Source organism: Panthera pardus, unplaced genomic scaffold (assembly GCF_024362965.1).
Source record: "Panthera pardus isolate Hobbes unplaced genomic scaffold, ASM2436296v1 HiC_scaffold_27, whole genome shotgun sequence".
Taxonomy (NCBI): Eukaryota; Metazoa; Chordata; class Mammalia; order Carnivora; family Felidae; genus Panthera; species Panthera pardus.
In genome coordinates this window covers 79824539-79849133 of record NW_026526843.1, presented here as the reverse complement: position 1 = coordinate 79849133, position 24595 = coordinate 79824539, and the positions used below count along the sequence as shown (strand labels likewise).

General features: G+C 50.9%; 2 protein-coding genes across 2 annotated transcripts in view; both read right to left on the bottom strand.

Annotated features, from left to right (window-relative positions):
* The window catches only part of KDM5C (lysine demethylase 5C), a 31546-nt gene extending 26879 nt beyond the window's left edge, over positions 1 to 4667 (bottom strand). Inside the window, 2 exon segments of the mRNA XM_019438433.2 lie at positions 55 to 132; positions 4022 to 4667. Coding sequence (XP_019293978.1) covers positions 55 to 132; positions 4022 to 4171 — 228 coding nt within the window. The 5' untranslated portion in view covers positions 4172 to 4667.
* Positions 4668 to 11396: 6729 nt separating this feature from the next.
* The window catches only part of IQSEC2 (IQ motif and Sec7 domain ArfGEF 2), a 78630-nt gene continuing 65431 nt past the window's right edge, over positions 11397 to 24595 (bottom strand). Inside the window, 10 exon segments of the mRNA XM_053891595.1 lie at positions 11397 to 13609; positions 13611 to 13664; positions 14263 to 14312; positions 14804 to 14977; positions 16656 to 16817; positions 17376 to 17475; positions 19512 to 19637; positions 20397 to 20536; positions 22954 to 23120; positions 24099 to 24221. Of these exon segments, the coding sequence (XP_053747570.1) occupies positions 12698 to 13609; positions 13611 to 13664; positions 14263 to 14312; positions 14804 to 14977; positions 16656 to 16817; positions 17376 to 17475; positions 19512 to 19637; positions 20397 to 20536; positions 22954 to 23120; positions 24099 to 24221 (2008 nt within the window). The 3' untranslated portion in view covers positions 11397 to 12697.

Sequence of the window (24595 nt, the reverse complement as noted above, 5' to 3'; positions counted from 1 at the left end):
AGTGGAATCGGAGTTCACATATCCAACCCCGCCACCAGCTGCTAGTCTTCTCACCTCTAGTTCATTCAGCCTCTGGATTCGGGGAGTAAACCTGAAGTTGTCCACTTCTACAGCAAAGGGTGGCTGCCAGTCCTGGGGGGTTACACAGAAGGGAAAGGGAGTTGAGTTATTCCAGCATAGTGCAAGGCCAGAGGGCACCACAAGCAGCTCAGCACCCCATTTGTGCCTTCCCAGACCTCTGGCCACCCCAGGCCCTTTAACTTGGCAAACACCCAACCCACTACCTGCCCCCCAGAACTCACCACAGGGCCCTAGAAGTCCCTCAAGTCCATACTCAATGCCCCAAGCATTGAAATTTCTCCCAAGTCCCTCCAACAGTACAGCACCAGGATTTCAAGAAAGAGAGAGATGGGGCCCAAAACAGTTGACCTCAAACTCTCCCTACATCCACATTAACTCCTTGTTCCCCAGGCATGTACTGTAGGACACAGTCTGGAAGTACTGGTAAGCACAGGGATCTGGAGTCAGAAGACCTGGGTTCATGTTCTAGCTCCACTACCTACTAGCTGTGGGATTTTACTTTTCTGAACCTGTTTTCTCATCTGTAAGGTGGGAATATGAACACTTGCCCTGGTTTCGTCATAATACTGATACAGCAAATTAAATTGGTTTTCAAATGAAAAATGTTATTCAAAGGAGTCATCCTTAAGACCTGGTATCTTAAGCTAACTCCACCACCTAATATACATGTAGGGTAGCTCAGCTCCAATTCTGGCAGGATTTAAAGGTTCGGGCCTTTAATCTCTTCTCTCAGTTTAAAGGGCCTGAGACATGTGCTGCAGGGAAAAGCAAGGGATGGGGAGCAAGAATCTGCATCATTCACTCAGTCTGGAAGACTTCCTGTGGGTCCTCTCTCAAACACCTGCCTGGTACAGGAAAAGGTGGGGGGGGGGGGGGGAAGCGGGGGAAAGGGCTTGTGATGGGATACCCAATCATGGTCGCAAAGAATAGGAGAATTTGAGGAGAAGGAAGTTGTGGAAGGATAATGAAAGTGGGGGGTAACTGCCATGCCAAGTTGAGGCTTGTTGTGTCCTACCAAAGGGTAACTGTGGGGAGCCCCTCCCTGATGGCCTTTTCTCCAAAACCTCCCATGCAGTCCTCTCCTCCCCAAAGCCCTAGCTCCTGCTGGGGTGGTAAAAACCACCCAGAGTAACCTAGACCAATGCTCTCATTTTATGAATGGGGAAAGTGAGGCCCAGATATGAATTGCGATTTCTCCAAAATCATATGCTGATTGAGTGGTAGAGTCAGACTAGAACCCAGGTCTTCAGACCTCCAGTCAAGGCTTTGTACACCAGGATACCAGTGTTTATACACACATGCATACATATGGAAGTGGGGGGGTAGTAAAAGAGAAGAAAAAGCTGTTGGCCTTTTCTGCACACACACTTTTAGAAAAGAGGCCAGAGGACTCTTACTTGCAGGCACACATACTCCCCTCAATCCCCCAATCCTCCAGCCGAAGCAGGTTTGCAGCAAACACCTGGGGCTCAGTGAAGCAGGGGCAAATAAAAAAAAAAAAAAAAGAAAGAAAGAAAAGAGAGAGAAAAGAGACTAAAATGGTATGGCTCAAGCCCAGACAAGCTCCTCATGCCCTCTTGCCCCCCACCAGTAGGGCATTCCCCTTAGCACAGGTAGAAAGGTACTCAAACCCAAAACTCCAGGAACCCTTCTTTCCTGCTGAATCAAGTTCTGGATAAGAATAAGCACAGCATCAAGCAACCGGACAGGAAATGGCAGAACCGAATCCTAGAGCAGGAGCTGTGGGTGCAACAGATAGCTGGGGAAGGTCCAGCAAACCCCCACCCAGCTCTCCCTGGAACCTACGAGCTCCCTCATTCTGCCTTCAGTCTCCTACTCCTGTGTGCCAAACACACCCGTATTATTAAGATGGTGATAAAAAAGTTGGCTACCCGATGCAGGAAGCAAGAGCCTTCCAAGATCCCCTGGGTCTACTCCAGGGTACCAACACTCTCCTCCCACCTTCCCCAAGAGCAGCAGTCAACTGTCTAGCAATTCAAAGCCCAAATCGCCCTTCCTCAGGCAAACCTCCAATTTCCAAGCACCCACCCATACACAGGTTCCCAGCCTGGCTGAAGCACCACTTGGGCAAGGGCTTCGAATTCCAGCTAGATGGCCTGGCTGCCTAAAGGTGGCGTACGAGCAGCTCTACAAGAGGAAAAAACTGAACAAAACCAGAGAGACTAGGTCTCCTGGATTTGAGGGAAGTACACTGTTGGGGTAGAGAAGCATAACAAAAGATGGCCTCCCGCAGGTCACACACACACTAGGGATGTGTCACTTTTCCCCTTCCTGGTCCCCCAAGGAAGGGTAACAACACCTGCACAAGGCCAGCCTGCCCAATAAGTCTAAGGCAGAAAAACAGAAATTCAGGCCTCAGCTACCCTCTGTGTCAGATACGATTCCTTGCCTGCTGGACCACTTCAGGGAGTGCCTTCTTGAGGCTGCCCAGGACTCCAGCCTCTCCCTTCTGCTAGCCTTTTTGACTTCTCGCTACCAAATGCCACTCCTTCACCATGAACAAGGATACCTCAAAGATCTATGGCCAGGCTCCAACAAGGGAAAAATTAGTATACCCAACACCTCCCAAAAGATCCATTTGAAACTAGCCTAGATCTGTGGCTGAACACCAGAAAACACCAAGATGGACAAGGAGGTGTTGTCCTCCTCAGGTGCCCTCCTCAGGTGGCAGTGAGGCTTCCCATCCGGTTTCAGCCAGGAGACACCTACTCAAAAACACCCTGTTCCAAACTCAATTCCTGTCCTTGGAATCCCAAGTGGTGACTGAACAACACATACCATCATTTCTCCTCCATGCCAGCAAGGTGGCAGCCTATCCTAGCCCTTGGGGGACTTCTCGCGGCCCTGAGGCCAGGCCTAGGAACAAAGATATGCCCTTTGTCATTGACCTCTGGAAATCAAGTGTTCTAAAGGAGACAGACTTCCATAGCTCCATTCTGTTTTGGGGAGTCCAAGAATACCCTATCCTCTGGGACCTGCTACATCCTGGGACAGAACACAGTACAAAATCTTCTGGGAAGGACTCATACCCCACTGTCAAGCCGGCTGGTCCAAGCCTACCCATAGGAGCCAGGTCTGGGGGGATGGGGGGTGATGTGCAGGGAAGGATATTGCCTTCAGCTAGGAAAAGAAGGGGATAATTCGCTAATCCCATCTCAGGGGAGCCAGATAGAACATTTCCTGTAATAGAATTTCCTGATCTACTAGGCCAGGACATTATCATAGATGGATTGGTCTGACAGGGCGTGAGTAAATACGAGTCAACCTACATAGGAGCAAACCAATGACCACATCAAACACCTTCGCAGTCACAATAATTACCACTTACCTAGCGCCTACTACACAGAGACTCTACCTAGCTTAATCCAATTCTCAAAATAAGCATTCAGGGGACTCAATTCACAGGCTCAGAGAGATTAAGTTACTTGTCCAAGGTCACACAGCTGGTAAGCTTCACAGTGGAATTTTGAACTCAGGTCTGTCTCCCTTTAGAGCTGTGATCTCTCCACTACAGCACATTGCCTGCCTCGAGGGAAGTGATGACAATAAACGGAAAAAAGCCTTGTTTGGTACAGCCTTGACCTGGGTGGTCCGGGATAACTGAGAGATGTGTAGATACCTCTCTGAACTCTCCCGGGTCCACTAGGCATCCCCGTTTTGAACCTCACCAGGAATGAATCTGAAAGGCGGAGTGAAAGTGGGGATGGGTCAGAGACCCAGGTCCCTTGGGCGCCTCACACCGCTAGAGGACCCCTGGCCCCATATCATCTTTTCTCCGACCCGCGCCACATCCACAACGGTCCCAGCCACCCCCATTTCTCCACACCTCGAGCTGCCCTCCGCCCCAGAGTTCTCCACCAGCTACGCTAGTTCTTCATCCCTGGCCTCGCCGCCGGCGACCACTGACCCCGAGACTTACCGCGGGTGGGCGGATCTTGCAAATGCCCGACTTCTCGGCGATGGGCCGGATTTTCGCGATGTAGCCAAGAGGGTCTCGGAACTCGGCCCAGCTAGGCTCGAACACCGGGCACTCCGGCGGCGGTAGGAAGTCGTCGGACCCCGGCTCCATGGTGGGCCCTAGGACTTGGACGGCTCGGACCGCCCTTAAGGACTCATGGCGGACACCGCGGTATGAAGCCGAGGCACTGCTCGGGGACTAGGCCCTAAGCGGGGCGGCCGCCGCCCGCCGAGGGCCTTGGGGGGCGTGTAGCTGCCACGCTCTGAGAGGCTCAGGCTGGCGCTACTGCTACCGCCTCTTCGTCCTGCCTCGTTCCTTCCAAACTCTGCCGCTGCCTCCCAACAACCGCAGCCTTCACCACTACAGTTACCTCCCAGCCGCCGCGGCCTTCGGCGCCGCCGCCGCCATCTTGGTTTGTCAGCGTCTCCTCCCCCCTTCCCTCACCACAACAAACCGGATCCCTCCGCGGTGTGTCCCTCCGAGCCTCGTATACCTTGCGTGAGGCCAAACTCTAAGACACTTTCATCCCATGGAGACCTAGCTGAATCTGCAGGCATGGGTTCCCTATTTGGAAGCAGGGACGCAAAAGTACCTGCCAGACTGAGAGCAAATAGTCCACCACGGTGGCGGAGGAGCAAAGCCGTAATTCGACAGTCGGAACCTTTTTCCGGTGGTCCGGAGGCGCACGTTTAAAGGCCAGTGATGCGCATGCGCGTTATGAAGAGAGACCGGAAGAGGAGCTGGCGTTAGTGGGTGGTGGGTCCAAATTGGCTCCCCCCTCTATGACCTCAGCCCTGGCGCGAGCCCCGCCCCAACAATTTCTTCTCCAGGGTCTTTCCCGTGTGGGCCTCAGAAGGCGGCTTTGGGTGCCTGCTGGCATGCAGGTTGAGGGAGACGGGGGAGTTCCCAGCTCTAGGCGCTGACACCGCTGGGGCTTTGAAAGAAGGAAGACAAAAATGTTGCTTACCCCCTGGGAATTACGGATTTTTGGAATCCTGGGTCCCAAGGAGAGAAAGGAAATATTTATTTCATCCAAGGTTATGTGTAGAGGCCTCTCAGAGATGGGGCTTCCATTCATACCCCCCAAAGAGTCATTGTCCGTCAGCATTTTAATGAACACTTTCAAATGTTCTGTACGCACTTTTATTGTGTACACATTTGTGGAAGGTACTCCTATAAAATAAGCCTAAGTGTATATATATTTTAACTGTTGGATGTTTAGCAACAGCATATTTATCGCCTACTAATGCCTACTGTATGAAACACCTACCATTTGTAAGCCTACAGTGTACTTATCAAACATTGTGTACATGGGTTGTATTTATTGTGTATAGCCCTGTCATATGCATTTGAGTACCTGCCATGTGTATATCTACTCCTATGGTGTGCATGTTCATTGAGCAGTTTACGAATAGGTTTATGGCAACTAACCCGTTGCATGCATCAAACCAGTACTTTGCCCACACATCAGGCATCTGTTGCATTTGAGGATTATGTTATACGTGATTGTGGGCCTATTGCATACAGTTTGGACACCTACTATTCACACATTAGAGTACGTGTGTAAATGCTTATTTTGTGTTCCCCCATTAGATTGAATTCCTTAAGGGCAGGGACCATGTGGCTTTATACATCCTTAGCACTTGGCATGGTAAGCAGTAAATGTTGAGTAAACAAAAGAAAAATGAATGTATATTTTTGAGCATCCTTAGTATATATTGACTAAAAATAGTACATACTCTTTGCAAACACTTTCTGTGTATATTAAACATCTGTTATAAGCTTAAATATGTTTGAAGCAGGGAACAGTTAACCGTTCCTAATCATATACTGTGTCCCAGTTAGGTACATTATTCTGCCTACTTCAGGACTGAGCTAAGGACATCCTATCTGTAGAGCGGTGCACACCAGTAGGCGCTCACACCCTAGGGTCAGATAGGCCTAATTATTTCAATTATTATTAATCTTTGCAATTTCCCTTAACCTTTGTCCTGGGAAAGATGTAGGTCAATTTACCCATTCTATAGATGAGGAACTAAATTCTAGAAAGATTAAACAACTTGGCCACTGTTACACAGGAAGTTGCTACCTCCTGGTCAAATGTTCTTCCTATTATTTTTCTCACCAGGAATAGGATGGGGCAGGAGAAGGGTAAGGAGAATGCAGAAGGTGGGAGATATGCCAAATCCTAGGCTAAAGGAAGTTCAGCTTTTCCATCTAGATGCAGCTCATTGAAGGGCAAAGAACATGAATCAGGAGTCAGGAGACCAGGTTTGGGTTCCTAGCTCAGCCTTCTCTGAGGTCCTTAGCCCAGACACCATCCCCACCATCCCAGAAGGGCAAATGGAAATTGCATAGAGTCTTTGAAGCCAGTCAGATCTAATTCATTCATTCGCAAATATTTATTAAATTCCTCTTATGCACCAGGCACTTTTCTGGGCCTGAGAATATAATGGTGACCAAGACAGACATGGTCCCTGCTTTCCTGAAGCTGACATTTACCAACTGAGATCTGCAAAGTACCTCATTTCCTGTAGCCTTTATTTTCTCACTTATCCAATGAGGCTCTATAATCCTTTCCTCACAGGGTAGCTATGAAGATGAGAGATAATGATAACTGCCGTTCATCAAGGGCCGACTGCTATGACATTAGTATTGTTATCCTTGTTTTACAGATAAGGGGACTGAAGCTCAGGGAAGCTTACCAAGTCATATGGCTAGTAAGTGGAAGACCCAGAATTCAAACCCAGGTCTCTGTGACTGCTGTAAAAGTCTCAGATGGTGCTCCCCACACCCACCCACCCCCAGGCCCAATAAAATGCTCAGGAAATGGGTTCCTTCCCCAACCCCTGGGTCTTGCTGGAGATAAATCTGCATCTGGGAACTGCAGAGTTAAGAATTGGGAAGCATCAGGGAGCCCACCCTGGGCTGGGGGCTAGGTTGGCCTCACCTACCCACCTGGAGAGAGAGTCTGGCATGGAGCTGGTGCAGGGCAGTGATTGGAAGCCTTGGCTGGGCTCTCAACCACACTCATCCAGTCCATGTTTTCTGGATGAACAGGATGAGAGTGACTTTGTACCTCACTTTTTTTTATTTGTAAAATAGGGTCACTTCTAGTGATGCAGGTATGAGCTGTGAGTTCTAACTAAATAGCTGTGGAATCCATCCATCCCCTCCTCATGCCATTTTCTAATCTTCTATCCCCGAGAGCCATTTATTATCTCTAGCCTGGATTATTAAAAGAGCCTCCTAAAGGCATCAAGGTATCTGTGTGAACTCATGGATACATACATACACATAATATATATTCAAAATAATGATAATTCCAAATGAATTATGATAGTGGATTATAATTCATTGAAGAGTGAAATAAAAATTCATGACTCCACACTGATATACATAAATAAAATGAGGGAAAGGGGAAAGCTTTTCCTTAAAGGAAGGATGGAGTAAGAAAATCATCGACAGATGCTCAGACTTTTTCCAAGTAAAAAAGTAAACTCTTAAAAACACACCTATAACCCTAAAATCTTGGCCCAAATCTTGGTTCCCAAATGCCATTCTCCACTAAAAAGGACCAGGGCTCCTTGGGTAAAGTGGCTTATTCCAAGACTGGGGCAGGGAAAGTACATGATGGGCCTAGAGCATCTTGTGGTGCCAGAAGATAAGGAAAGGCTCAAAGAAAGTTGGAGACTGGCCAAGAGGATATAGGAGCCAGCTTGGAGGGCCTCCTGCTGGCCACATCTGGGGCATTTTTGAACATCAAATATTAATGTGTTATAACCCACTGAATACAATAGACAACCAAAAGTCCATGAGGAGATAAACAAATACATGTAGAAGAAGGGAAAGCTTTCCCTTATAGTGGAGAGCCAACTAATCCATGTCAAAGGAATGGTGGCATTTGAAAATCACCATTTGGCAACTTGGAGAATTGTCATTGAATACTAAAACCTGTGAGTGAAAGTTCGAGGAGAACAGGATATTTGCATAATCTCAATGTAGCTCTCCACAAGTTTCTCATTTATTACAAAGGGAAAAACAGTAACTTTACAGTGGGGACACTATACAGGCTAATGTATCCCTGGGCTCTTACTTCAGGTCCTCATGAGGCTCTGGTGAAAAAAACCGGTTGGCAACAGAGGAGTGAGGGTACACTGACTGCCAGCCTCTGTGCTTTGGGATATGCTATGCCTGCCACCTGGGCTTCCCTCTCCCATTCCGTTCTCAGTATGCCACTAACACATCACACACTCACATACATCACACACTCACAGGACTTTGTACACACTGCTCCCTCTGACACATGCCCTTCTTTACCAGGATAACTCCTACTCACTTTTCTTTTCTTTCTTTCTTTTTAAGTTTTTATTTACATAATCTCTACACCCAACATGGGGTTCAAACTCACGACCCTGAGATCAAGCCTCCCATGTTCTTCCAACTGAGCCAGCCAGGCGTCCCCACCCCTGCCACTCACCTTTCAAGACACAGATAATAGGGCAGTTCCCTCCTTGCCCACCAATCACCCACGCTGACCCCAAGTTGGATTTTTCCCTTCTTTGCTCCCCCCACACGTGCTGTGCTCCCTTCAGGGACTGTACCTATTGCATGGACATTATCCCCACCAGGCTGTACATTCCTGAGGGTCTTGTCCTGAACTAATATGGTAGCCACTACCTACATGTGGCTATTTAAATTTAAATTTAAAAATTCAGTTCCTCAGTGGCACTAGCCACATCCCAAGTGCCCAGTAGCCACATGTGCTAGGGGTTACTGTACTGGACAGCACAAATATAGGACATTTCCATCATCACAGACTTATTGGACAGCACTGGTCTAGGACAAAGACTCTGTGAGAGTCTAGGACCTTTGTCCTTTGTTATGTGTTGTCCCTCCCCATCTACATCCCCAAAGAGACTGGCAGTAGGACCTTTGAGAGCCGGATAGCCACTAGGCTTCTTGTCTTCAGGCCCTCACAGAAATGGGGAGGTAAGGAGCCAAAGTACCCCTCCACAGTCTGGATGGTGAGGTGCCGGGAAGTGGGAGAGGGCAGGGCAGGGATAGTCCAGTGAAGGGTGGAGGGGGGAACATCAGAAATATCTGGAGGAGGCATGAGGGGGTCCCAGGGGGCCCAAAAACTTGGTATACAGGTTGCACCAATCAATAAGTTAACCAATGCAAAGATACCTAAGATTTAGCTTGAAAAGAACTATTCATTCAAATCAACAAAATTTCAGGGTCATCTATGCTGTGCAATGCTCTGGACAGAGATGATTCAGACCATTGTCACCCTTGAGGCCTGGTGAGGAAGAAAGGTAATGACATGAAGGATCTCAGAGGATATGATCAAGGGCACGCTTTGTGAGGGATGGGTCTTTTAAGCTCATCTAACAACAGTGAGAAAACCAGAGATATTGGGGGGGGGGCACCTTTGCTGGGGGTGGGGCAGGGAGCAGGAAGGCACAGGTAAAATAGAGTCTGAAAATTACACACAGGCCTTTTCAGGGAACAGTGAGTGGGTGGTCAAAGTGTGGGCGAGGAACGAGGATTAGGAGATTGGTTGGGGCCATGCGGTGGAGGACCTCCAATGTCAAGACAAGGAGTTTGCTTTCGTTTCTGTAGGTGGCAGAGAACAGCTTACTGTGTGTCTGGCAGGAGGGAGGCATTTCATATGCATCTGTTAACAATTTCCCTGTGAGATTATTATTCCTATTTCACAGGTGGAAGACCAGGTTCTGAGGGGCTAGGTGACTTGCCAAAGGCAACACAGTCAAGTCTGTGACTGAGCCAGGATTTGAGTGCTAAAAGCTAAGCTTTGGGAAGACAAAACCAGCATGAAGTTGAAGGTGGGAGAATGGGGCGTGACTAAAGGCAGTCCAGCTTGGCCCACCAGGGAAGAAACCAAAGAGGAAGGAAGGAAGGAAGGAAGGGAGGAAGGAAGGAAGAGAAAAAGAAAAAAAAAATGCTGGAGCACCTGGGCACCTGGGTGGCTTAGTTGGTTATGTGTCTGACTCTTGCTTTTGGCTCAGGTCATGATCTCACAGTTTCATGAGTTTGAGCCCCGTGGCTGACTCTGCAGCACAAGAGCCTGCTTGGGATTCTCTCTCTCCCTCTCCCTGCCCCTCCCCACTTGCACTGTCTCTGTCTCCCTCAAAATAAATACATAAAACAAATTTTTTAAAAAAATGCTCATTGGATTTCATTCTGAAACCTCCGCATCTAAGCTCTTCCAACGCTCAGGTTGGGTCCTGGAGGCAGCATCAAATGGTTAGATGGCCCCAGCTGCTTCTCTCACTCAAATGTGCATATGAAGAAGAAAACAAAGGCCTCGGTCCAAGCTGCTAAAGAGTGGGGCCATACAAACCATTCCCTCTTAGGTGCTATTCCAGGCCATACAAACCATTCCCTCTTAGATGCTATTCCAGACTCTAAGAAAGCACCAAACATATTTACTGACTGCTGCTTCTGGGGACCCTGCTGACCCTAACCAAGAGCCAGTGCTCTGCCCCACTCCTACTGGGCTCTCCCAAGACCCAGGACATAACTTGTGGGGCTGGAAACATGTTCATTTCATAGGGAGGCAGTTTGGGGGGACTGGCCTAGAAATCAGGAACCCCCATCTTGACTTGCTGTGTGGCCTTGGAAAAGACCCTTCCCTTCTATGGACTTGTGTCCTCCCGTGTAAACTAAAGAGAATCTAGCTATTTGCTATCTAACAACATAAGTATATACACAAAAGAGCTCTTATGATGTATCCAGCCCCTGGCTTCCTGGCCCAGGTCACCTACCCCCCTACCCTCAAGGACAGAAACGTGGCCAGCCTTGGGCAGTGGGGAGGGCCCCAGGGCAAAGCCAGGCAGCCACAAGAAGGGTAAGCACAGATGGCACAAGAGCAGAAGGAAGTATCCCACCTGTGAAAGGAAGAGCAGGGAACTAACCTCCCCAAGCACCTACTCCATGCTGTCTGCTTGATATCCGTTACCACCATGTCATCATCGCTACTCCATGTGGCAACGGCTTTATCACCTCAAGGTTTAAATCAAGAAAACTGAGACCCAGAGGGTGCTTCTCCTGAGTGTGCGTCCCTCAGAAGGGAAAACCTCAGGACTGGAACTGGATCAACTCCAAAGCCCACACCCTTGCTGCTGTGGTCCATTAAGGAGCTGAGAGAGGGAAATCTCCCTCATCCCCACCTCCCACCCAACCAAAGCGTCTCACCCACCCAGTTGCCTGAGCTGCTACCCTTAGCTCCTCACCTCCCTGGGCTAAGGCTTCTCTCTCCAGGGGCTCCACCCTGGGGGAGGGGGCATAAGTAGGAGGCAGAGGCGGGAGGTGAGCACAAGGTCTTTTATGAGGCATCAAATATACATTCTTATATACAAGGAGGAAAAAAGACAATGCCTGAACCCCAGCTCCTCTCCATACAGCCCCTCCCACTGCTGCCCTCCCCCACCCCCAAGCCCCTGGGTCCCTGGACCTTTATACAGCCAGGGTCTGTCTGTCTGTACTGCAGCCCATGGTAGAGGGGGGAGAGGGAGGCAGGAGCTGAGAAAGGAGCTGGATGTGCGGGGCAAGAAGAGGAGCTGGGGCTTGTAAAAAATATATTTATAATAAATAAACAGGGCTGTAAAGGGGGCTGAAGAGGCAGCAGAGATTTTGACGGACAGAAGGACTCAGGCATCCTGGCTCCCAGCCCCTGCTCTGATGGCTTCAATCTGCCTCAGGAAGGACATCTTGGGCTTATGGTGGCCCTCTGGGAGCCTCTCTCCCCAGGGCTGATGCTGGGTGCCCTGCTCCAGCGAGGTGTATGTGGGCAAGATCTGTAAAGTGCATTGTCTTCAGTTGTAGGAGGGGTCGGTGTAAGGGAATGGGAGGGCATGCAATATGGGTGAGGGAGGGCAGTGCCCTTCTCATCCCAGACCTAAGCACCCCCCCCAAACCTGTCTGGACTTTTATCAGGGTAAGAACGTTGCTGTGAGAGGCAAGGTCCTGAAGCTGAAGCGGTCTGGGCTGGGGCCCACTGGAGAGAGGACAGAGGCTGGCTCTGGAGAGGAAGCACTGCCCATTTGGGGGCCAGCGTTAGTGGGGACCCACCAAGTGCACTGACAGCCCTGTTCCTCTGGCAGGTTGAGAGACACATGAAGGAGTTTAGTCAGGCCCTGAGGTCTGAGAGAGGGCTGAGTCAGCCGAGGTTTGGCCACAACTCTACAGAGCTCCCTCCTAGCCCCATGTGGCTAGAGGTGCTCTGGGGAAGCCTCCACCCTTTACTGCTCCTGACACCTGCCTGCCCTTCTCTACCAGCCAGAGCTGACGGGCGCTTACACTGGCCCAGAAGTCTGAGGCCACCTTGGGGATGGGGGTGGGATGGAGACAGGGAAAAGAGGAGGAGGATCTCCAAAAGGTCCTCACCACTCCCCAGAGCTTGAGAGCCCTGCATCCAGGCTTCGGGTGGCAAGGATCCTTCAATCTGGAAGGAAACCCCATGGCGACTGTTGAGGGTTAGAGGAGGGGTCCCGAGGCAGGGAAGAAGTGGGGAGGAGGACATCTTTATGTGTATATATATTTTGGAAAAACTGGGGAACCTCTTGTGGATTCCCCAGACCTCCCTGGGCCCCAGCTCACTCCCTCTGTTCATCAGACCACGGTGCTGATCCGGCTTGGCTTGGCCTTGGGGTTTGCACTGGGTGGGTTGGCTGTGCCAGGGGGCCCAGAGGCGTGCAGCGGGCCATGGGGGGAGGTGGGTGGCAGGGGTGAGTGTGGGGTATGGGGTGAGGGGGGGGGCAGGGGTGGGTAGGAAGGGTGGGGTGGAATGGGTGAGTGCGGTGACAAGGGTGACTGGGGGTGGTGAGGGTGGGAATAGGAGCCTCCTGGTGGCCGGGATCCAGGGCCCCCTGTGGCCCCTGCTGCTGGCATCATCTGTGGGTGGTGGCTGAAGATGAAGTGCTTGGGGCCCTGTTTGTGGGCCGGAGGGTGCTGGGGGGCAGGACTGTACAGGGGCAATGGGGATGTGGGCTGGTGCAGGGGGTGGCGGCCATGTGGAGCAAACTGAGGGTGTCCTCCAGCCCCCCGTCTAGGAGCCCTGCCTGGCCGGCCCAAAGTATAGTGCTGGGGGCCTGGGACTGGGCCATGGGCATGGAAGTGGCGGTGTGGCCCCACAGGTGGGGCTGAGGCGGGAGGTGGTGGAATGGAACCCAGCTGGGGCAGGGGCGGGGGCTGCTGAGGAGGTGGGGGGAGAGGGGGTTGCTGGGGTGGGAGGTAGGGTGGCGGGGCGGGGCCTGGTCCTTGGCAATACTGGGCATGCAGGGCCTGGAGCTTGGACTGCCCATCAGGCAGCACCCCCAGGCCACCGTGGCTGTGACCATGGTGGTGGTGGTGGTGGTGGTGGTGGGTGGAAGAAGCAGATGAAGAGGAGGCAGAAGCCTGGCCTGTTGGCGGTGGTGGCATCTGGAAGGGCCCCTTGCCCCGCTTGCTTCCAAACAGGGAGCCCAGGAAAGATGAGGAGTTGGAGACCGGTCTCTGGCTCTTGTACTCCTCTGGCGGCGGGGGGTGGGGGCGGAGGTGGCATCCTCTGGTGAGGGCGTGGACTGCTAATAACAGACCCCTGGAAGCGGGGAGGGGGGAAAGTCAGGCCAGTCTAGACTTCCTAAACCCCCAACCCTAAACTCCACCCGGTCCCTGAGGGCTGGAACTGGGGAGACAGGAACCCCCATGGCGTAATGAAAACCAGTTTAATGGTCCTGTACTTGTACATGGAGCTCCCCAGCTTGCAGAGCTCCGCTGTCACATCCACTATCTCATCTGAGCCTCTGCTGGGAGAGGAAGAATTAGTAGTACCTCCTCCTCATCCCCATTTTGCAGGCAGGGAGAATGTTAGGCCCAGAGGCACAGAGTGACTTGCTCAGGCTCAAAGAGCAGGACTTGGAGGTGAGAGCTTCTCACAGTCCAACTCCAAGGGCATCTCAACTCAGAGTCGGCCCTGGGGTTGAGAGGGGCTAGGGAGAGTGGAAGACAGACTGAGAGACAGGCAGAGTGAGGACAGACAGAGTTGAGGACAGATGGAGAAAGTGGTTGGCTGGGAGAGGCAGCCTTGAGGTTCCCATCAAGGAAGAGGGGGAAGCATCAGGTCCCCTCCTCCTCTGGGGCTCCATGGCAGGGCAGGGTTCATGCAGAGGATGAGTGGGGCAGGAGCTGGCACTTACTTCGATGGTGCTGTCCAGCGATCCCACGCTGTTACGCCGCCCCCGCTTCCCTGCACCCACAAGCAAGGAGCCCAGCGTCAGAGCAGCAACCCCCCCTCCCCACCCTGCTGGGCTCCAGAGCTGGGCACCAGGCCTGGGCCCCTCCCGGGGACAGACACCCCTATTCCCTTTCCCCCGTTGAAGAGGGGAAGGTGGGGAGGAGGAGAGGTGGAGGAGGAGGAGTGAGAGGAGGAAAAGATGGCGAAGGAGGAGAGGTGGTGCTGGAGAGATAGAAGAGGAAAGAGAGGAGAGGTGGAGCAGTGAGAGAGAGAGAGAGGGGCTGACTGTGGCCCCACTTCACACTCCCTGGCCCAAACTCTGGGCTCCACCTGATCTGACCTGGCTCCCAGGCCCCCTGCGGCACAGTGCCCGGGGCTCTGGATAAAGGCCGGGTGTGTGCAGGTGTGGTGGGTGCAGGAGAGGCTGGCGGTCAGTGATAGGAGGCAGAGAGGACACCCGGTCCCACATCTCCCCAGCCAGGGCAGGGGCCCCAAAGACTTGCCTGCATCGGAGAGGTCTCGCAGAGAACTGCTGAGTGCACCCCGTTTGAGCCCATCGCCTGCCCCATACGTGTCCTCCAGGCTGCTGCGGGCCAGCGTGCCATTCACTGAGTCTTTGGCCCCTCCGGGCTGTGAGGCATTAGGCCGCATCATACCTTTCTGCTTCTCTAGCTCCGCTGGGTGGTTGTGGGGGAGATGGGGAGAGAAGGTCAGGAACAGGAGTGAAAGGCCACTTGGTAATCCCAGCCCTCCAGCAACCTTCCCCATTCTTGCCTGTTCTGTCCCCAGGCCTTCTGCTTTGCCCCCTGGACAGACGGCACATTCCCCCAAAACCTCAGCTCCATCTCTGAAGCCCCCCCCCACGGCGCCCACCCTGTTTCACACCATCTCCTCTGGCTGGGTTTTCCCTCTGTCCCTCTCTGCCTGCTCCTCCTGCTCCTCTCCCCTTCCTCTCACCCTTCTTGCTCCCCCCTCCCCTGCCCACTCTCAGTCTGGTCTCCCAAACCACCCCTGCCCTTCAAAACAGAGCTTCACAGTGGTGGCTGGTCACAGCAGGGGCAGGAAGGCCCTTCTACTCTATGGCAAAGGGCAATCCTTCCAAAGTCGGCTCAGTTCTCAGCTATCTTGCTCCAGAGCAGAGGGCTCCAGGAAGGACAGGAGCAGGAAACCAACAGGAATGGAATCCTCTATTATATGTCAGCAGTCTGCTGGGAGCTATGTGTACTTGATCTCGCTTAATCTCACAACAGTTCAGAGGGAAGGATCATCATCCACATTTTTCAGAGGAAGAAACTGAGAATCCAAAAAGTCATAAAGCTGGCCCGGGGTCATACAGCTGGAAATGGGGGGGTGGGGAGCTGATATTCTGGAAGCAGGTCTGCCAGAGTCCAAAGCCTGTGCTCTCTAGCCTCCTTACAACGCCCCCCTTCACCTCCCTGAGGAGGTCATGGAGACTTTTGCCTGTTGCCTTCCCCTCATTTTGGTATGCTCACCCCTCTCTGAATGTCCCCTGGGTCTCAAGGATCTGGTGAACTGAAATGTGCGGACCTTGCTTTGCTGAGTGGAGCAGACCCTGGAACCGTGAAGGGCTCACTGAGCAGCTGTCAGCTGCCTCAGTTTCTCTCTCTGTGTCTGCCTATCTCTTTCTCCTCAACATCATGTTACTTAACTGTGACTGCTTAGCCTGGAGAAGAGAAAACTTGGAGGGCATTGAGTAAAATGAGACGTAATCACTCTTTTCCCATTATATATGCTTAAAACGACTTGGCGTGGCCTCTGGGGGCCAGAAGGATGGGTGATGGGGACTCAGCTCAGGAAATGGAAGGTGGGAAAAGGACAGGAAAGGGGAGGGGGGCTGGGAAGAGGGATCACCTTTTTTGGACAACTAGGATGTTCAGTGCCAGGGTCCTACTAACATGTAGGACATCTCTTCTACCTTGCCTCATTAAATCTCCACAACTCTGTAAGGATATTTCATCATCCCAATGTCATGTATGAAGAAACTGGGGGATCAGGGAGTCAGGCAACTCACCCCAGCTTACCTATATAATAAGTAGCATACCTGGGATCTGAAACTAGAGTCCTACCTCCAATACCCTGATGCTTCTCCCTGCTGCCTTTCAATAGAAGGAAGAGCTGGCTCCTAATCAGGGCTTGGAATAATTATCTGAAGTTCAGAGGTAACGAGCCCCTTGTCCCTGAAGGTATTCAAGCAGAAGCTGAAAAGTTCCTAGAATGGGGGTAGGAAGGTTGGACAAGCTAACCCTCAACTCTGAGATTCTCAGAGGACAGGATTCTTGGTGTCTGGGGGGATCATACCAGGAAAAGGGACAAGAGGTACAGCCGGGTACTTACACTCCACGCGGTATTTCTCCATCTCCTGCACCTCGGCAATGGACTCGCGCAAGTCAGATGTGAAGCGCAGCCGGTCCTGGAGGCTGGGGGCATTGAAGATGATGAGGACTTTGCGCTCCCCACCAGGTACTGCAGACAGCAACTTGATCCCAAACTGGTAGTCTGGTGGGGGAAAGGGGAGGTCAGGCACCCCTGTCAGCACTGAAGCAAGGTGGCTCATACATGAATGAGTTTTTCTACTCTTCAACTCCAATCCAGCCTCTTCTCTGCTCAGCATCCTCAGTGGCTTCCCTTTTGCCCCCCAAGGTCCCCAAAATCTTGGCAGTCATGGCCTTGTTACTCCCTCTACTCCAGATAGAAAGGCAAACTGCACTCTGACTCTCTCCAACCCCTGCCTTCACACCTCTGCCTCTACTCACATTGTTTCTGTTGCCACCTGACAGAGCTCCTCTGGCTCAGTCCTTCAAAGCACAGCGTGATCACCATCTCTTTGGCCCACCAGAAAACGTACACACTGCGGTTCTCTGCCAGACCCCCAGGGCACAGACCCAAATCATACTCCACCCTAGCCTACCCTGCATCCCGGGACCAAGTAGGTGCTTTGGAGACCTTAGTCCAGTTGTAAAGGACTCCAAAAACTGGAGGTTGGTATGGATGAAGGATGAACACGGGGGCCATGGCATAGACTTTGGGGATGCTGGGATCCAAGTAGGGACTCACATGAATTCTGGAAGAGCTGCATGTGCATTTCCACCAGAGGAAAGGACTGACGGAAGCTGTACGTCACCAAGATCTTCTTCTTCTGGAAAATTTTGGTGACCTTTGGCAGGGGGTGGGAAAAAGACAAGAGGCAGGGTTTGGGGTAGGGAATTTCCACATGACACCTATTTCTCATAGCCACCCTCCCCTCCCACCGCCACTGAAAGACATATACACACAAACACACATACCCACAAGTTGGGGAGAACTGAAGCTTGAGGAGCAGAACAGGAGAGATGGGAGAAAACGCAAGTTCCTGATGTAATGACGATGCGCAACGGACATTTGCGATTTTTATAGGAAGTAACCAAATGCTCCCCAGAAAGCCTGTTCTATCTAATACCTCACACAGACTCCCCGACCCTGCCCCTTTTTCTGAGCTTCCAGAGTGCTGCTTCAGTGCCTTTCACCACCAAGCTTTAGGTGAGCGCTCTGTGGGTGTGATCGCCCCCTGCTGGACCAGAAGCGCCAAGAAGAGTCTGACTGTCGTGTTTCTTGCCCACCTCGGTAGAACCCCGCAAACTGTGACAAATGCCAATGAACAAACGTCTAGAGTTAATGAGTCTTCCTCTCAATAGCCCAAGGTCTTTATCAAGTACTTGGGCACTCTGGATTCGACAACCAGAGGTTGTGAACACGTCAGACAGTCTACAAAGTGGTGTTTAAAAGCAAATTACTTGATTTCAGGATGGGTTATAGTGCATGGTTATGCAGAGCATTTTCTTAGTCCTTTGGACTGTGAGCTCCCGAAACATTTACACAGCACCCATGTGGGCCTGGCACTCCTCTGGGTTAGGCTATTCCACTTCTGACTTCTTAACTCCATCCTCATGACAACCTTATGAGATAGGGATTAACCCCACTTTACAGAGGAGGAAATTAAGGCTTAGTGAAGGCATTGGAGAGGCTTCATCTAAAGCAGCAATTCTTGGGGCGCCTGGGTGGCTCAGTCAGTTAAGCATCCGACTTCAGCTCAGGTCATGATCTCATGGCTCATGAGTTCGAGCCCCACGTCGGGCTCTGTGCTGACAGCTCAGAGCCTGGAGCCTGCTTCAGATTCTGTGTCTCCCTCTCTCTCTGCCCCTTCCCCCCCTCAAAAAATGAATAAACATTAGAAAAAAATAAAGCAGCAATTCTCAACTAGGTGTGACTTGGAACCCCAGGGGACATCTAGCAATGACTGGAAACAGTTTTGGTTGAAGGAGTGCTACTGGCACCTAGCAGGTAGACACCAGGGATGATGCTAAATACACTCCAATGCACAGGCTAGTCCCCACAACAAAGAGTTATCCCTCCCCAAATGTCAATAGTGCTGAGATCGAGAGACCCTGTTCTAAAGAACTGAAGATCACGGGGATAAGGGGGGAAGACAGCTCACTGTCCTCAAATCACTGAAGAGCTGTCTCAGAGCAGGAGAACACTCATTCTCTGTGATCCCAAGGGCCCAGGGAAGATGATTGGAGGAACCCCACTGGGAAACAGATTCTGTCAATCAGAGCTGTCTAACCAGGAAACTGGCTGCCTTAAAGGAAGGCACCCTTCTGTCTCCACAGTCATGCAAGCAGGGGGCCATGCAGGAAGTTGGTTTCAGGTAAGAGATTGGACAAGAGACCCTGAAATTCTCTTGTACCAGCAGAGTCCTTAAGAGTCCCAGCTCTAAAAGATGCACGTCTACAAGGGTGATGAGCTTGGTTTTAAGCTTGAATCACTTCAAGCATCCTGACCACCTGAAGGTTTCAGAGGGACCCCAGGGTCACAGGTTTCCCCTCCTTTCAGCCCACACTCTGGGCTATTGAGGTGAAGAGGGACATTTCCTACCACTTCCCAGACTGTAAGCCTGTCAACTCCTCTGGTCCTCACATTTTCTCCCCCTGTGCAGCTGTCATTCCCTCCAAATGGATCCAAAAGGTAAAAGAGGGGCAGAGATGGCCTATGCCCTATCCAAGACTGCACACATCACATGGTAAAGCACGTCATCCACCACACCTCCACCCACCAGCGGTTAACATGGTTCACATAGACCCAGGGTGCAAGTTCACCACCGCATCCACCCCGCCCCGCCCCTGCCGCCCATTTCCTCCCCTACAGTGCTCCTACCACGAGGAGATCGTTGAAGAGGAAGACTTCCCGCTGATGCAACCCTAGCCTCTGGGGGCGGTTTGGATCTGGCACCTCGTAGAGTTGACAGCAGCAAACCAGTCGACGGTGAGGAAGAGACAAGACCTAGATAGGCATGAAGAAATAGATGTCATCAAGGCTAGCCACACCAGCTTCAGGCCTCTGGCACCTTACCATCCAACCTCAAGAGGAAGTTTACTCTGACACAAGGAGTCTAAGCAACAAAGGCCTAGGCTTGCCTTTGTCCTTGGAGCTCTCTTTGTCTAGAATGCCTTTCTTGCCCAGCTTTATATTCCATTCTTCTTCCAAATCCCAGTTCTAGTCTTTTCTCTTCCAAGAAGGTGTTTCTGATTTCCCCGGACCAGAAGTGACCTCTCCATCCTTTATGCTCCCTCAGACTAACTATAAGGCAGATGCACTGACACCCCCACTCCCAGCCTGTGAATACCTCTAAGGACAGAAACTATGTCTGATTCATATCTGTGTCCCTACTCTCCAAATGCCCGAATCTATGGAAAGGCATCTGTAAATGCTTGTTGACTAAAAGACTAGAGTGTGTTCTTGGTTTTGGTTATCAGTTTACTATTAGCTTGGCTCCTCACCTGGGATGGAGAGGCAAAACCGGGGGTGAGAAGGATGCCAATATTTATACAGCACCCACCACGTGCCTTGCAATGTGCTAGATGCATCCCCATAAGAGCATCTCACTCTGTACCACGCCCTGCTGAGGAATGCATTATCACCTACTCCATTCAGCTGGAGAGGGGAGTCTGGGGCTCAGAGTCAGGGGTACTGACTTACCTGCCATTCAGTGGCAGAAGCAGACCCAAACCCTGTCCCTCTGCAGCCTCTCCAGGCACTTACCGGTTTCTTGCCAACAATCATGCGCTCCACGGCCTGCACCTGGGACACATGGTCATCATTGGTCCGCAGTTCACGCCCCTGGATTCGCTGGTAGATGCCCACCAAGAGGTCTCGGGGGATGTCTTCACCGTTGTCAACCCCTGGGTAAGGGAGTAACACAGGGGCATATTGCACAAATGTGAGGAGTGGGTGGCAGGGGCTCCTCCAAATGCCCCACACCCAGGCATGAGTGCAAACAATGGCCGAGACTGGAGGGAGTGGGCACCCTCCGTCCCTTGGTCAGGACTGGACTGGAAAAGGTGTCCTTCACCAAGCAACTGGATAGCCAGTTGCTTTCTTTCCCATGGCAGGGATTTTTTTCTAAGCCACTCAGAGCACACTGTGATTAAAATAATCAGATACTTTCCCCCTTTCTAACTAGCAAAACTAACATTAAATGTTAGTAAGAGTGCAGGAAAGTGGGCATGTATATTAACAAAACTGTTTTGGGAAGGTAGTTTGGCAAAAGCCTAAATATTCCATGATTCTTCTTCTAGGAATCTGCCCTAAGGCATTACTCAGAAGTATGCGCACAGATGTGCGGACAAGTGCTACTTACAGGAAAAACCTTGAAACAACCTAAGTTCTCACAATAGAGGGACAGTTAAGTAAAGCTGAGTATATCCATTTAATAAAATAATTTACAGCTATTAAAAACTTGGTGTTTACAAAAGCATGTGAAAGTTCCTGTAGCGAGGTTACGTGGAAAGGGCAGGATAATAAAGAGCAGGAGAGAGAAGGAGGGAGAGTGGGAGGGAGGATTGATGAAATGAATGAATGAACGAATGACTAACAGCAGGATTCCAGAAGACAGATCCAGATGGCCTCTGATCTAACTCCCTCCTCCCAAGTCTATCATCCTTCTTCACTCCTGTCTGCTGAGTGAAACCCACTCACTCTTCCCTCCAAACCTTCTGCTAGAGAAAATGTTTTCTCCTTTGGAAATGCCACGCCTCCTCCCTGGACAGGTGCTAAAGGAACATGCTTCATCACACCGCCTTTTTTTTTTTTTTTTTTTTTTTTTTGGGACAGAGAGAGACAGAGCATGAACAGGGGAGGGGCAGAGAGAGAGGGAGACACAGAATCGGAAACAGGCTCCAGGCTCCGAGCCATCAGCCCAGAGCCTGACGCGGGGCTCGAACTCACGGACCGCGAGATCGTGACCTGGCTGAAGTCGGACGCCCAACCGACTGCGCCATCCAGGCGCCCCTATCACACCGCCTTTTTACCTCAGCTGCCAGAGAGCTTAAGCCCATCTACTGTGCAAACCCTGCCGGTCAGCCAATTTGTCTCATCTGTTTGTTTTTCCTCATGTCTATTTCCCTCTTTCATTTCTGTTTAAATAATCCTAGCATATGTGCCATTTTTAGGAGGCTGCTCTTTGGTGAGAGCTAGGGTTTGACATCAATACAATAAACCAAGAAAAAAGGTCAAGGTGACACCTTCTACCTGGCATTCAAGGTCCTTGCATATTGATTCCAACTGACCTTCCCAACTGGATCATCCACCCCATCTTGATTGTTCTTCAAACAACTTTTCCTGCCTTTGTTATTCTTTTTTTTTAATGTTTTTTGATGTTTGTTTATTTTTGAGGGGGGGGTTCAGAGAGAGAGGGAGACAGAGGATTGGAAGCAGGCTCTGCCCTGAGAGGGGAGAGCCCGATGTGGGGCTCAAATCCATGAGCTGGGAGATCATGACCTGAACTAAAGTCAGATGCTTAACCGACTGAGGCACTCAGGTGCCCCTGTGCCTTCGTTATTCTTACTACTAGGTAAGCCTCCTCTATTGCTATTCTGTCATATTAGCCATGCCTTCAAAGCCCACCTTAAAATGAAAATACTGCTTCCTCCAGGAAGTGTGTTGGAGGTGGGCTCTCCCTCCTCTGAGGTCTGACTGTGCTTTTGGCCTGACATCATGGTTTGCTTTTTCTCTTGTGTTGGGTATCTGGTACTATATGTCAGTCTGTCCCACAAACCGTGAGCTCTCTTGGGGCAAGGGACAATGGTTTCCTTAGCACCCATCACAGGGCCTGGCACATGTGAGGCACTCAGTGTCAACTGGCTGGCTGGCTGGCTGGGTGTTCAAGTGGATAAAGGAATGTATGGATGGAGGAAAGGGTACGTAGAATACTTAAATGAGTCTTTATGGGCATAAATAAAAAGGAGAGGGAAAGAGGGAGGAGTGATAAGTAAACGGATGCATAAAATGACTGAGTGGATTAGTGTAAGCTCTGTAAGAGCCAGGGCTTTTATCTCTCATGTTCACTGCTGTAACCCCAGAACCTTCTCAGTGAGTATCTGGTGCAGGAATGAGTAGATGGACAAACAACTATTTGAGTGAATTAATAAGTGAATGCCCTGGCAATACCCAGCTTTGGCAGAAAGTGAGAGAGCATCACAGGTAATTTTCCAGAGAGCAGGTGTGATCTCCCCGCTCCTTCCCCAGCCCACCTCCACCCTGCCCACTCTCCCTTCTGAGGTGAAGGACAGGACAAGCTGCCAGCGATGTCTGGGGTCACCTCTCAGGTTCTTGATGAAGTCATCTAGTTTCATCTTGCGTTCAGCCTTGACGCTGGGACTGTACATGTCGGTATTGAGGAGGATGATAGCAAAAGCAAGGATGAAGATGGTGTCTGGGTTCCGGAACTGGCGCACAAGGGCTGGGTTACAGACACAATACCGCTGGCTGCAGGGCAGGATCGAGGCCAGGGTCAGGCACTAGTAATCTTCACCTACCCACAATCCCCCCACCCCCAGTCTGGTGCCGCCAACCCTCTCCCCCAAGAAATATTCCCAAGGCTTTTGGGTATGTCCTCTTTCTTCAGCTTCCCCAAGACTAGCATATAAAATCACAACCACTACCTTTTACAGAGCTCTGCCTACAGACCTCCATACATTGTCTCATGTAATCCTATCACGATCCTGTAAGGTAGCTATTAGCAGCCCCATTTTACAGAGGAAGTAATGAGGCCCAAAGTGGAGAGGTAACGTGCCCAAGGTAAAAGGTCGGTAAATGGTGAAGACAAGATGAAAATCCAGATCTTTCTGCCTATAGGGCAAATCCTTCTCCCATTATGGGAAACAAGTTGTCAGCAACTCTTCTGTTTCCCTGCTTGATACCCCTAAGTGGTGGAGCCGGGTTATGTCTAGGTCTGCCTGATTCCCAAAGCATTAACAGTAGAGGATAAGAGTCAAAGGCATTAGGTCATGGAGGCAAACACATTTGAGTTCAAATCCTGGTTTGAACCTCTTACTCACTGTATGACACTGAGCAAATTACTTAACCTCTCTAAATTTCTAATTTCTTATCTGCAAAATGGGAATAATAATGGAAGCACCCACCTCGTAGGGTTGTTGTTAGTATTTGGTGAAATAATCACATAAAGTGCCCAGCTCAGCACCTGATACCTGGTAAACCAGTGCTTGACAAACATTAGCTGTTGCTAATGCTGTCGTCACCTATTGGATGCCCATGTCCCAGATGCTGAGCTAGACACTTTAGGCACACTACCTCTGATCCTCACAGCTGCCTTGCAAGATAGGATTTATGATTTCCAGTTTCTGGTGAGGAAAGTATGAGGCTCAGAGAGGTTACTTGTAGACACATACTACACTGCCCCCCAAAGGGGGGAAGGGCAGCTTCAGGAATGGGAAAAAGGCACACCTGAAGGCTTCGATGAGTCGCTCCACTTTCTGGGCCTCGCCTTGGACCCGGATATGGGATTGGAACTTCCGGAGTGCATCATCCAAATCCATGGAGGAGAAGTCCATCTCATCCACCACACAGCTGAGGAGGAAAGAAGCAGGTATGCCACTCTCAAATCCTCTGCAGAAAACCTCTGACCTACCCTGACCTGCTCAAATGGACAAACACCCCCACTGACAGACTTCCAAAATCTGGACCCATAGCCCTACCAAGTACTTACGAGGATGGAATGTTTGAAATTGAATCCATCCCAGAAAATCAAGGCCAGACACATGGTTCTAAGGGTCCTTTCCACTGACCCGCTCATTTCAGAGATAGGCAAACTGGGGCCCAAAGCAGGCCATAGGACAAACAGGACCACCCAGAGGACTTTTGGAAACAGGGCCAAGAGAGATCAGACGTTTTTGAAGTAGAGGGGTATGGGAGCAGGAAGGTCTCTTCATCCTGTTTTGTAA